The sequence below is a fragment of the Strix aluco genome, chromosome 3 (assembly GCF_031877795.1).
Source record: "Strix aluco isolate bStrAlu1 chromosome 3, bStrAlu1.hap1, whole genome shotgun sequence".
NCBI classification, from domain to species: Eukaryota; Metazoa; Chordata; class Aves; order Strigiformes; family Strigidae; genus Strix; species Strix aluco.
The window spans coordinates 105,079,657-105,093,655 of NC_133933.1; the positions used below are offsets into that span (position 1 = coordinate 105,079,657).

The 13,999-nt window shown below is 39.6% G+C and overlaps 1 protein-coding gene across 8 annotated transcripts in view; it reads left to right on the forward strand.

Moving 5' to 3' along the window:
* Positions 1-13,999, forward strand: part of DST (dystonin) — a 316,145-nt gene that overhangs the window by 219,773 nt on the left and 82,373 nt on the right. For all 8 annotated transcript variants that reach the window (XM_074819863.1, XM_074819864.1, XM_074819867.1 and 5 more), the window contains 10 exons: positions 1,710-1,833; positions 3,768-3,976; positions 4,231-4,548; positions 4,726-4,892; positions 5,429-5,585; positions 5,841-5,967; positions 9,157-9,219; positions 10,211-10,446; positions 12,086-12,215; positions 13,786-13,985. In XM_074819863.1, coding sequence (XP_074675964.1) covers positions 1,710-1,833; positions 3,768-3,976; positions 4,231-4,548; positions 4,726-4,892; positions 5,429-5,585; positions 5,841-5,967; positions 9,157-9,219; positions 10,211-10,446; positions 12,086-12,215; positions 13,786-13,985 — 1,731 coding nt within the window. The remainder of the gene's footprint in view (positions 1-1,709; positions 1,834-3,767; positions 3,977-4,230; positions 4,549-4,725; positions 4,893-5,428; positions 5,586-5,840; positions 5,968-9,156; positions 9,220-10,210; positions 10,447-12,085; positions 12,216-13,785; positions 13,986-13,999) is intronic.

The window sequence follows — 13,999 nt, forward strand, 5'->3', positions numbered from 1 at the left end:
AGCAGTAGTTACTTTTACCACATGGTATCTTTCAAATCTGCCACTGGAATTGCCCAACATTTTGGTGTGTGACACGTCAGAGAAGACAAATCACAGCAATGTTGTAAGACAACAAACTAAAAGTGTAAATTTTGAACTCCTGACAGTGGAACAATTTAGGTACATTTGTGCTTCCAAGTGCTAGAAAAATAGGAGTAACACCAATTACAATTTGAAGCTTCATTTAAACTTTTTGTTCCTTATGCCAAAATGAATTATATCCTGTATAATGCCAATTTTCATGCAAGTAGAACAAAAGGAATGAGTACTGGGGCTCTCTTATGAAATGCCTACATGGATTACTTGCCACACAAAAGAGCTCTCAATGAATATAAGCTGGGAAGAACGGAGAGGGTACAACGTGTCAAAAGAGTCAAAGGAAAAGAAAAGAACAGGAGGCTGAAGAAAGAAAGCCAATTAATGAAAGCAAAACAAAGAGTATTTTTGAAGAAGTCAGGTGTTGCAAGTTAAAGCTGTCCCTTGTAGCCAACCCATGCAGTTGATAATCCAGCTAGACACAGACCTTGGCAGCATGGTGGGGTCTAATCTTTTTATGGGGATTAACTGTTCTTCAGAATATTCTTCAGTGCCTCTGGCATCAGCTTGTTTGCTTTCTGTCAGCATACAAGGTTTTCTGGCATGCCTTTTTTTCTTTTTTTTTTTTCCCCACAAGTACAATATATTTCTCTAGTGTAAGGAAAATTCCTCTTCAGGTCTATCTGAGTTTTGCTGCGTCAAGTGGGTCAGCAAGACATACTATGTTCTGGCATACTGTCATGCTCTGGATACCAGTGCTGAATGCACTGACATGACTTCTTTGTCCTGGCAGGGCAGATAGGATTACCATTTGAGTCATACATTCATTGAGTTAGTGTATATCAAAAAAAAAAAAATTAGAAGTCCCTTCATTTTGGATTTGTGTAAAGTTCAAATGAATCAAAACGAAGATACATCATATACACTAGCACAGAGGCCTGAAATAATATGAAGAATATTCAGCCTATAGTACTTGTATACACTGGAGGGAGAAAGCCACTTTCAAAAGTTGATTCAGCCTTCCTGTCTTTTTCTGTTGACTCTGGACCAAGTCACAGCTGGGCTAGTCTCTAAACCTGTGTTCCTTGGTTAGATGACAACCCTAGGCAAAATTCAGTGACACTGGGTCCAGGATTTTCCTAAACTGTGAAGGTGATGGTCTTGTTTCAGACTATTCCTGCTTATGCTACAATATCACCCTGATCCTTTGTCAATACAACTAATGGTGAATGTGTAACTACTGATGATGACTGTATGTTTTTTCTCCAGAACTGTTCTCTGATGCTGAGTTGAAAAATATGTTTATTTTTCTTTTGAATAGTATTTGAGTCTGTACAAGTGGTCTTTAAAAACAATCAAAATACACATTTTGAAGTTACATGCAAGAAATCAGTTGAGTCAGAGATGTTCTGTAAAACAGAACATAAGAAAGATGGTGAATAAAATAAAACAAGGGCCAGAAGGTCAACAGCAGTCATAGCCACTGGTGAAGATTTTTCTTAAGGATTTCTTAACTCAAATTGAGTTAGTTTATTCCCAGCTCTAAGTTTAGGTTGTATGGCATATCTCAAGCCTTGCATGTGTAACTATTAGCTGTGTTGAAAAGCATAACTGATATTTTTTGAATTTTATAGGTTCTTCAGGGACAAGTGTCTAACCACCAAATTGCTGTAGAAAAACTGAAAAAAGCTGCTGAAGTGTTATTGGATACAAGGGGAGAACTGACACCAGACAAAGATGAAATTCAGAAGACACTGGGTAAAATGTTTACTTTTCTTAATACCTCTTTTTATCACTTGTGTCTGCAGGCAGGTACTGGAAGAGACAAAATACAGTTTCCACATCCTTGTGTCACTGTTCAAGTCTGTTGTCACACTGTTTTGTTGATTCATAAGCTATTACAACACAGTAACTTCATTGTTGGTCTGTCTCCTACGTTAATCCATATGCTTTTCACTTAAAAGCTGTCATTTTATTTTTAACTTTTTTTTTTTCAGAGATAGGGATTATATTTAATTCCCATGTTACAGATGGGCATGCCAAACAGAGGTGGTGATTTGCTGAGGATCATAAATTCTTCAGTGGGAAGGAGCATGTTTGGGTTCAAGAAACATGACTCCAAACTATCTGTTTCCAAGCAATTATTTGAAGTTTGCTTAGCCAAGGAATTATTTCCTTCTAACTTCAAGAAACTGTATGTGATGGGGTTGATCTTGGCTGACTGCCAAATGCCCACCCAGCTGCTCTCTCACTCCCCTTGCCCAGCAGGATGGGGATAGAAAATAAGATGGGTTGAGATAAAGATAGGGTGATACTTACCAATTACTGTCATGTGCAAAACAGACTTGACTTGGGGAAAACTAAATTTAATTTATTACCAGATGAAATAGATTTCAATAGTGAGAACCAAAGACAAATTAAAGCAACACCTTCCACCCCACTCTTTTTTCCAGGCTCACCATCACTCCTTCCTTTTCCCAACTACTTGCACCTCCTCCCTGCCAAACAGTGCAGGTTAAATGGGGAGTGGGTGGTTGTCGTCAGTCCATAACAGCTCCTCTCTGCCACTGCTTCCTTCTCACACTTTTCCTCTGCTCCAGCGTGGGTCCTCTCCACAGGCTGAAATATTTCAGGACAGGCTTGCTCCAGTGTGTGCTCTCTACAGACTGCAGTTCCTTCAGGAGATCTCCACCTCCTTCAGCATGGGGTCCTCCGTGTGCTGCAGTGTGGTTATCTGCTCCAGCATGGTCCTCCACAGGCTTCAGGGGAATCTCTGCTCCAGCACCTGGAGCACCTCTTCCTCCTCTTTCATGTCTGACCTTGATGTCTGCATGGCTGTTTTTCACACTTTCTTTTCCCTCACTTCTCAGTTCCAAGCAGCATTTTCCCCTTTCTTAAATACATTTTCCTAGAGGCACCACTAATTTGGCTGAGGAAGTCAGCTGCGCCCTGTGGTGGATCAGTTGGAGCTGGCTGGAACCGTCTGTGTCTTCCATGGGGCAGCCCCTGGCCTCTTCTCACAGAGGCCAAAAACCTTGCCACTATGAAAGCCTTACCACCTACACTCAATAATCTTCCCTACCAGTTGTGAAAAGTAGCACAGCATGACATTCACCACTGTCTGAAGTTCGAAGGCTCTCTGTGTATATCACACAACTATCTGTTACTGGAATCCCTTAAGTAACTTGCAGAGCAACCAAAGAAAACAGCTGTGGGCTTGCCTCTTTGGAGTCGGTCATGAAACTCCCTGAGAGGTACATGGAACTTGTAACTTTCAGAGGCTTATCCCAGAAGTGGTGGAAGTCTAATGAAGAACCATCTGGAAGAACCTTTCAGCTCTGAAAATAACATGAGACATAATTGTAAAAGAGCTGTCTTAATACTCTGCTATTTTATTTCCTGGGAACAGTCAACAGCTGTCGTAAGCTAGAGCTGCATGGGAACCAGCTTCTAAAAGCTGTGGAGTACAGCTGTAAGCTTCTCCCTCATTTCCCTTGTCCTGTGGCCTTCTTGGCTCTGTTTGAAGATTTTGATCTTTCCTTGGGTATTTTTTACTGAAGAAAGATGATGGTTTTGCTTCATTCTGATGTAGGCAATTTTTGACTCACACTTACCTGGTAAGAACTGGTAAAATGAGTTAAAAGCTTAGTTTGTCTAAAGATAAAAATTGAAATATATTTTCTCTTTATCAGATGATATTGTGGAGAGGTATGACAATTTATCCAAGTCTGTGAATGAAAGGAATGAGAAGCTCCAAATAACTCTGACGCGATCCTTAAGCGTGCAGGATGGTTTGGATGAAATGATGGATTGGATGGAAGGAGTTGAAAAGAGCCTTGAAGAACAAGATCAAGTGCCTTTGAATTCTGCTGCTATTCAGGATATTATTAGTAAAAGCATTGTAAGTGTAGCATTCCCTGAAAGAAGCATTTGTTTGATAATTGAGATTGCAAGAAAGAAAATCTTAATTTGGCATCTTTAATTGATTCAAAATACTTAAAGAGGACGTGAAACCATGTAAGGATTTTTATAGCTGAAATAGATGGATCTACACTGATGGTCTGGCTGTACTGATTTGTTGCTTCGTGTGGTGGACTAGTTTCACTTTTTAAAATTTAGTTGTAAGCAATACAAAGTAATTCTTGCTTGTTTCAGATGCTAGAACAAGACATCGCGGGTCGCCAAAGTAGTATAAACACTATGAATGAAAAAGTGAAGAAGTTCACGGAAACAGCAGATCCATCCACTGCATCCACACTGCAGGCTAAAATGAGTGAACTTGCAGGACGGTTTTCTGAAGCAAGTAACAAGCATAAAGAGAAGCTTATGAAAATGGAGGAGTTGAAGACTAAAGTGGAGTTATTTGAAGATCTGTCAGAAAAACTTCAGTCATTTCTAGATGAGAAGAACCAGGCACTCAGTGAGACAGAGGCACCCAGAAAGGATGTTAGTGAAGTGTCTCAATATATGCAGGTACTGTACCATGCCATTTGTATATATTGTGCATTTCTGGTCTAACTCACCTAAGTGATTGAACAATAAATAAGGCATGCTTGTTTCCCAAATTTGGTTGGTTAGCTAAAATGAAGAATTTAATTTTGAACACGTGTTTGTAAAATCTAACATGAAGAATGTAATACTATTTTGCAGGAAGCTAGTGTAGAATTGGCACAACATAAGAAGGATCTGGAAGTTTTGCAGCAGCTTCTTGAAGAACTTTCATTCCATGCTCTTCCTGGAGATAAAGCACTGGTGTTAGAAAAAGTTAATGCTTTGTCAAAGAAATTCAGAGAGGTAGAGGAGACTGTAAAGGAAAAGTAAGTTGAATAATTATAAGTGTTTCTGCTTTGACTAGTCATGTGAATGTTGTGATGACTGCTATGCTCTTGCATGCAATCTCAAGAGATTGCAGTTAACCACAGAGTAAAGAGGTTTTTTTAATTAAAAAAAGAGATTCTATTTGGAAATGCCTCTGCAGTTTGTCTGTCTGGTTCAAGAGCTCTAATGTGGGCTGTAAAGACAAGTAACTTTTCAAATTTTGCGACATTCACAGGACTCCTGTCAGTTCTAAGAAAACCCTACTTTTCCCCTTCTCTGATAGAACATAAATTACTGCTTGTGCAAATTGCTTTAGAGTACTGTTTGGAATCAGGCTGCAAAGGAAAACTGGAGAAATTATAAGAGCTTCCATGTAAGTTACCTGTACAGCAAGATTTTCCACATTCTGCTCATATCCATAAAATTAGCTTTTGTGACTCTGAATTTAGGAATAGCAGTATCAGATTGATAATATCTGTTGGTTTAATTACCAGAAGGAATACTGATATTCCTTTAATTCTCTTTAATTGTCTAGAGAACAGGATGTATCATCTTGTCAGAAACAAATGGATACTTTTGAGCTCCTTGTAGAATCATTAAAGAAATGGATAAAAGAGACAACAGAACGAATTCCAGCAGCGCAACCCTCTCTGAATACAGAGGAGTTAAAGAAACCTTTGGAAGATACATTGGTAAGACATTGTAGAGGAGAAGTGAAATATGGCTGAAGGAAATTCAGAAACACAGGAGTACAGACTTAAGGTGTAAGCAGTCACAGTAATTGGGACTAGGGAGCTTGCAGTCTGCATTTCCATTTCCATTTCCTTTGCATGTTTGGATATACTGCAGGGGATTCCCAAGTAGCAAGGTTGTTCCTTTCTCTATACTAAATCTTCTAAGTCTGAAATCAGTTTTGTAATGAATAAATGACTGTCTTTCTTAACCAGAATTTAAAAGATGAATGGACATTAAAAGCACCTGAGCTGCAGGAAATGAATAGCAGAGGAACATTGTTGTGTAATCTAATTACTGCTGTGACTTCTCCTGCCAAACTGAGAGCAGTTGCAAAATCAGGTATGCATTTGTATAATCAGGTAAGCCTATCATTTCAGGAATTTTTAAAACCTTTAAAACAAAAATTAAAATATTTCACCCTTGGATTAACTTTCTGAATACTACGGCTTGTGAGAAGTCAGTTAGCCATGTCTGTTCTGACCATTGTTTGCTGGACTCTCATTTAAACTGTCTAACTGTTGTAGTAATTCAGTTACACATTCTGATTGCTTTACACTGACAAAATAGCGTAAAAGTGCTTTGATGTAAATGGTTAACAGGTCCTAAAGCTGTTACTTCAGTACATAATTCCCAGATAATGAACTAAATGAACAGTATCACAGTTGTCTTCACCTCACTCCAGAAAGCTCCTGATAATGAGAAACTGACTTATTCTGATTGGTATTCAGTGTTTCACATATCCACCAAGTCTGCAAGTAGGACAGATACAAACTCTGCTTTTGCAAACACTGATGTACCTGCACACCTGTGCTGCCACAGAGGTACCTCTTTAATGGCCACAAGGCTGTTCTGTGTGATGCCAAGCAAACACATAAAGGTTCACAGAGTCATGGAGTTTTTGTTAGAAGGGTGATGAGGACATGGTTTATCTACAAAGTGAGCCTAGGTGAACCTACTCATCCCAATAGGATAGCATAAGTAATGCTACTCAGTATTTTAGTTGAAACAATATGGAAGGAATTCAACTCTATATCCCAGCATGACTTTCCAGGGCCAAAATGTGTTTCCAGTCTGGAGCTTCAGCTAAATCCTTTTTACTGGTAATCTGATTTTAAAGACAGCAAATCTATTTCCATGATTTTCTGTACTCTAGTGTTTAAATGTTAATTTGTTTTACAGAAACCAGTAATTCTGCTAAGTATCATTCAAGCCATAGTTCAAGGCATGTGTTACCTAGAGTGTTTTAATGGCCATAAGCACATTTTCAGTCAGTTCTTGAACTGACTAGGTCTGGAAATAAATTCAAGTGTTTTGTCTTCTGTTGGTCATATGCAAAGGACTAGGAGGATGGGGACTGCCAGAGGATACCTTTTTGGCAAGAGTAGAACGCTTTCTTTCTCATGTCTCTTTGTAGTAGCTGCCTCTGGTTTCATTCTTGTTTGAATTTTAGATGAAAATGTTTCAAAGAACATTTTGGAACCTTATATGGGATATTTGGGCTCCTTCCTCTGCCCCTTTCTCTACTCCTATGCATCCAGATAGAAAAAGAATTAAATAACTAGCATATAAGAGCAGCTGTAATCCTCCAGACTAGAGCATTCATCCTCCTAGACAAGAGCTGTACTGTGTATCACTTAATCACAGTTATAAATACTGGAGTCCAGCTAATAGAGTATGAAGATTTACAAGGCTCTGGCTGGGGCCTGTGACTTCTCTGATCTAGTTTGTTTTCTCTTGCCATCCTCCAGCTGCCACTAATGTGGTTCTCACTGTCCAGCTGGTACTGTGGGGTGGATGCATAGCTTTTTCCAAGGCAACCATTAATCTTTCTCTGTTAATAGCTCGTCTGGGAATACATATGCACAGGAGAGTGGGAGGTGATTTTCCTTGCCGTTCTCTGTTGCTTGACCACGTGCCCCAGCTCTGTGGTCTGACAGCATTTTACAAAGCCCGTGTAGCCCTGGTTCCAGAAGCTTTGAAATTATGGTTAATTAGTAGGGCTGCCTGGGTGAGTAGCTGACAGTAAGGACTTCAGGTGTAACAGCAAGGACTCCACATTGCAAACCCTGTCATGGAGCAGATGCTCAAGTCTTGCTCATGACAAGATAGGTAGGGATTCATCTGGTTGGTATCAGTGTTACGGATGCTCTCAACATAAAAAATTAATTATTAACACAGTTAACTAGCTCTCCGTAAATTACAGGTTCAAATGTCTGCAAGAGGAGAACAGAACAACTTTTTAGGTTTTAACGGCAACCCAAAACGCATAACAAAGAACTCTATAGGGTTTAACAGCAACCCAAAACACAGAACAAAGCCCCATTCCCTAGGGTTTAACAGCAACCGAAAATGCTTTACAAAGCCCCACTACCTGGGGTTTAACAGCAACCCAAAACGCTTTATCACTCACCTGATAAGTGAGGGCTCTCAACCTCGAGGACCTGCTCAGGGCAGCATCCCGACCCAAGGCACCTCAAGGAGTTTCCTTGGGCAGCATCCTGACCCAAGGGGAGAGTCCTCAACCGCAGCGTGCTGGAGATGAGCTCCAAATGGCTCCCCCAGGGGACTCCATTGATACCCAGGCCGAATCTGACCTGTAGTCAATAGCGGCTCCCATTGGCCAAAGGCCCAACTACCGCAAAGCCCTGAGAACAGGCAATCAGGAGCTGCTACACTTCAGCAGCCAAGAAGCTCAGTTTTCATTGGGCGGATGCACCTGCCACAATCAGGAGCGTTTTGTGCTCTTGAGCTACAGTGCTGCTAACTTATAGAATCATTTGGGTTGGAAGAGACCCTTAAGAGTGAGTCGAACTGTTAACCTAACACTGCCAAGTCCACCACTAAAAGATGTCCGTAAGCGCCATGTCTACATGTCTTTTAAATGCTTTCAGGGATGGTGACTCAACCACTTCCCTGGTGGGTGAAGGTGGCCTGAGTAAGCAGTGCCTTCAGTAGTGCTGTCTGCAATGACCACTCTGGGCTTCTTTGCTGTTTAATGTTTAGTGCTCTCCTCAGAGCCTCAGCATTTGCCAGCTAGCCCTCTCCCAGGCCATACCCAGACATGGCTGGGTAAAACCATGTTCTCAGTAGGCAGTAGGGAACAGGTTCCTTTTGGGGAGAGGAAGGAAGTGATGTTAGCCATATGGGTGTAGTAGGCCTCATAGCTAGGGCATAGACCTTTGTCCACTATAGTCATTTATTTAGCATAGTATTGTGAGTGGTAGGACTGCTTATGCATCATGCATATGTGCATACTTATATATGCATCCATGTGTGCACCCACCCACTATGCATATGCTATGCATATGTGGTACCACTTATGGTACTAGCTGGCTGCAACAGCTTAAAACATAAACCAACCTTAAAAATATTTAAATAAAATACTTGCTATTACAAGGTTAGCATTCAGCTATTTCTTTAGTGTTATAATGAGAGCTATGCATCATGCTGTTTTGAAGATGAAATGCAGTGCTGGGTTTTTGGTGGGAAAAAGCCCAGATAAGCATGGGACTTTGTCTTGATCCACAGGTGGCACAATGTTAAATGGTGAAGGAGGAGCTCCAGGAACTCAGGATTTCCTGAAAAATAAAGGCCAGTAAAAATTTCAGGATGTGATTAAGAAATGTACTTGCCAATTACTGTTAAATATGTATTTTTTAAATCTTGTACATAAATCTGCTTGTAGCAGTCACTGCTAGACTGAAATTTCACACCACCATCACGTAAGGCAACTGTATTGACTAGGATATGATACTAAGATTAATTGTAAAAATACCTACCTTCAGTGTTTTCTTTGAAGACAGAACAAATCTGGCTGTGTTTTCTGAATCAATCTGTACTTCTATAAACTAATACAGGGATAGCTGTATTAATATAACACATGGCTTTTGAGAAAATTTTAATAATTGTGTATATGGTTTGAAAATTTTTAACACCCACCAGTGTTCACAACACGCATATACACAAACACATACATACGATGACACCCATTTTACATATATTTGTATCACTGTATGTGACGAATCCCTTTACAGAAACAAAGGAACTTACATAGGCACGTTATATGTGCTTATGGATAGCCACATACCACATCCTGAGTCTGCAGTGTCCATTCTCCTAAACGATAGTCCACTTAGTAGACAGGCTGCCTGCTGTGCTCTGTTGGTGATAAAACACATTTATAATGGTAGATGAATGTGAGCAAAATATTACTACAGTAATGTTAGGCTGTCATGTAGCTAACTGAACTGTAGTCCAGTATGTTCAACTTACGGTCATGGAATCGTTGTTTAAAATACTACAGTAACAATAGGTAGAAGTATTGAAAGGTATTTGTGTTACTGTGTTTATTAAAGTAATGATTTCTGTGAAATGAGAAGCTCTTGCAAATAGGAACTTACATTAGGTCATTCAGATGTAGTGTTACCACATTTAGAGTGAACCCTAACATGTTCAGTGACTTCTTATTTGGGGGACTATTAGCTATTGTAACTCAGAGTACTGTTTAGGAGTTCTTGAAGTCTGAGTATTGTTTGAAGGGCTTGTAACCTCTAATGTAGTCTATGCATATCTCCTTTTACAGAACTGACAACTGTTCAACAAGCCATGTCTGATGTAAATCACAGTTATGAAGATTTGGGAGTTTTACTGAAGGAAAAGATTTCAGAACTGGAAAGCATACTTTCAAAAATGCAGAATATTCAGGAAGAATCCACCTCAATGATGCAGTGGTTGCGAAAAATGGACAAAACTGCATCAGAATGGGAAGCTGCTCCAACTGATAGTGAAGCAGTTAAAGCCCAAGTTGAGCAACATAAGGTACTTTGTGCAGTGAAAAAAATACTCTTTCTTGCAGTTATTGGGCAAAGTCTATTAGAACAACTGATATCTCAGCCTAGATAAATGTTGCAGAGAGTATTTAAATTATTCTAGTCAGCATGCCAGTCAGGCTTAGAGCCAATCTGTCAAACTATGTCAGTGGAGTGAAAGGAGCACTGTGTCAGAGCGGAGTTGTGAAGCTCAGAAAATAATAATTGGTGGCCAGTTTAAAGAGGTGAGGCTATATTGATTATGCAATAAACTTTTTTGATCTCCTTAGTGGTTTAGAGATACATACTGGATTGCTTGTTAGATCTGAAGGGCTGTATCTATCCAAAAGCTGTTTCTGCAGCTGCTGGTTCACTGACACTCCACAGACCTCCTGGTCTCTGCAGCTGTGGCTTATGTCTATTCCAAGGCAGTGTTTCTCTTCAGCAGCCATGTCATGCTTGTTAAGTTATATAGTTGCACAGCAGTCTCCTCCCCCCTTTTTAATTGATATGAGAAGACCACTGAATCAGCAGTAAGCTTCTGTCCTGTTTCAGCATTGGAGATGTATGCTTCTTTACCAATGAAGGACAATATTTATACATGTAAAGGTTCATCTATAAAGGGAAATGTAATGGATAGGGAAAATTATTTCCTTGCCTGTGATTGTGGAAAAACAAGGACAGAGTTTGATTCAACTGAGGTTCTTCTTTCATATTTGGCAGATCACCTTTAAAAATTAACCTGAACAGTTACCAACTTTCCTAGACTTGGATAATGTTCAGTCCTAAAACTCAGATTAAATGTGGAAGAAAACTAGCTCATTTTTTAGCAGAGAATGTGCAAAGCTAACATGACCATCTTACCCCTGGTGGAGTAATAGAAGAGTATTTACAGATAGATGGAAAACCAAGTGAGTGCTCAGGCAAGAGTCAACCTTCTGATGAAGTTGGACCTTTCACTAGAAGTTCTAAATCAAGCAGTTTGTTCTGTGTTTATTTTAGTGGGTCTTGGATAATTAAAATGCAGCTCCACAGGGCAAGCTTTGTTGCTTAAGAATATTCATATAAGAGCCCTTTGCCAGGCATATAAGGACTGTTCACTTCTGTCTGTAAGAACAGTATGAATTAGGAATTGCTGGGGCATCTCAGTCTCCTGGTAGGTCTACACTTTAAGCTGTGGTGCTCTGTAAACTGTAGTTCTAGATGATCTACAAGAAGCAGTCTGTCTGTGATAGCAGGACTTCCAGGCCACACGACACTTCTCACTGTTGATGCTAGCTGTGAATTGTACTGTGTGTTAATCAGTTTGCCTTCTGTAGAAGAACAGATTCCAAGTCTATGTGAATATGATGGGACCTAGTGGAACTTATTAATCTGAATTCTTCTAGTCCTGTCACTTGTTCAAATCAAACAATAATTGTTGTTATTAATATAGTTTAAATCTGTCAGGTTCTCTCCCCAAAAAATTGACCAGCAACATACGCCATTATAAAGTGTTTTGAGATTCATAGCAGAAAAGTAGTATGTAAGTGTTAGATATTTATTGTTTGTCTTCATGCTTGGCATCTCAGTATTATGGACTTCAAACTTTACACTTTACTGTTCCTCTTTAGTCTCTTATTTATTTATTTGATCACTTGAATTTGCAGCTTTTTGAAACTGAATTAAAGCAAAGTGCGAATAAAGTGCAGGAACTAAAGGACAAAGTGACAGAACTGTTGGAGAAGAACCCTGACTCTCCTGAGGCACCCAAGTGGCGACAAATGTTGGATAAAATAGGTACTTCAGTAAAGCTGTATTATAGCTCAGACTGATTTAGAAGTTGTTTTATTATGAGTTTTTTAATGTATTAGCAATCGGTAGTATTTTTAGTATCTTGTTCAATCCTACCCCTTAAATTCATGGAAATAACTCCCTGGACAGTAGTGTAGATCTGGAGTAATTTCCACTGATATCCATGGGCTTTAAATTTATATCAGTGCAACTGGGGGAGGCTATAGCTTGACTCTCTGTTTGAGAGGGCTTTATTTTTTCAAACAGTGTGCAGCTGAAACCCAACTGGTCAGTTACCGCTCCAGATACATATATTGTTCTTCTTACAAAATCTAACAGATTAAGTTAATTTTAATTTCATGTGAAGAACAGTTTGAGTTGTTGGTAATGCTCTTCTGCACACTTTTTTCCCATGCACCAGTGGCTTTTGTCATTCTGTGGCTTAGGTGGCTTTTTGCCATTTTCTAAACCTTAATCTGTCAATTTTGCCCCCCAAAAAAGGGAAATTACCATGTTTGGATAATAGATTTTGAGATACTGGAGTGCATAATTGTCAAGATCTTTTAAAAATTCTTCTTACGTTTGTCGTATTTTGAATAAATCATAGGCCAGTCTTGTTTCATATTAATAGGCATTTCTATAGCTACACCAACAGTAATTTTAAAGCTGACAGTTTTTCCAATCTGTCCTGTTTGTAAGTGAAACTCTGAAAAGTTTAAGTAGCAGGTAGGGTCTCCAACAGAACTTGAGTGATGTTGAAAGGGAATTAAAACAAGCAGAGGTTAAAGACAGTGAAGTGGCAAAAGAAACTCATAAAACGGGGATGAAATTCAGAGACTAGGAGAGTTAGCAAAATATCAGGGCTGACTGGGCAAACACTGACAGTATCACAGAGGGAAGGGTGAAGTTACAAGACCATAAGACTCAATGTCTGCTCTGGAAGCCACTTGCTACAAGTGAAAGACACCATAGCTTGGTCTAGGTGTGAACCTAAGCTCACAAGCACTTTTGAAACACCTTTGTGCAGAAGTATTCTCATTGCCTGTCATTGAGTACCTGGTTTAGATGTCTAAATGAAGCAGTTAATTTCCACAGGCTTCTAATACAGACATTTGAAAGAGGTGTGCTCCTTCAGAGGGCTGCTCAGAGTAGAAGCCTAAATTAGGGCTTCTGCTCATCCTTGGAAAGGTATCCATTTTTTTTTACTGAATAAGCAGGAAGATTTGTCTTATCTAAATCAGACACTGAAGTTATAGCTGAGTACAGCCCTTTTACATCATTTGAGGCCGAAGCCTAAATTTGGTGGTATTTCATTTAGTAATACTCTAATCCAGTGTTATTGCATGTTGTATATTCATTGCTCCGAAAATGCTGCACGTGGCTGTGCTAAGCTGCAGACCTTCATATGGATCTGACTGTTAAAAGATGTATTTGCCGAGTCACTGCAATAAGGCATCTGGAGTTAATCAGCAAGAAGCCTTATTAGAGAGCTCTGTTTATGTTTCATATATAGTCTGCTGTCTGACAACACATCTGCTAGAACATGCATGCAATATGTTAACATTATCATTGTTAGATTCCAAATGGAAAGAGCTCAATCAGGTTACGTCTGAGAGACAACAAAAACTGGAGGAGTCTTCAAATTACCTGACCCAGTTCCAGACAGCAGAAGCTCAGCTAAAGCACTGGCTTGTAGAAAAGGAGCTAATGGTCAGTGTACTAGGACCACTGTCAATTGATCCTAATATGCTGAATACACAAAAGCAACAGGTTCAGGTGAGTAGTGCCAA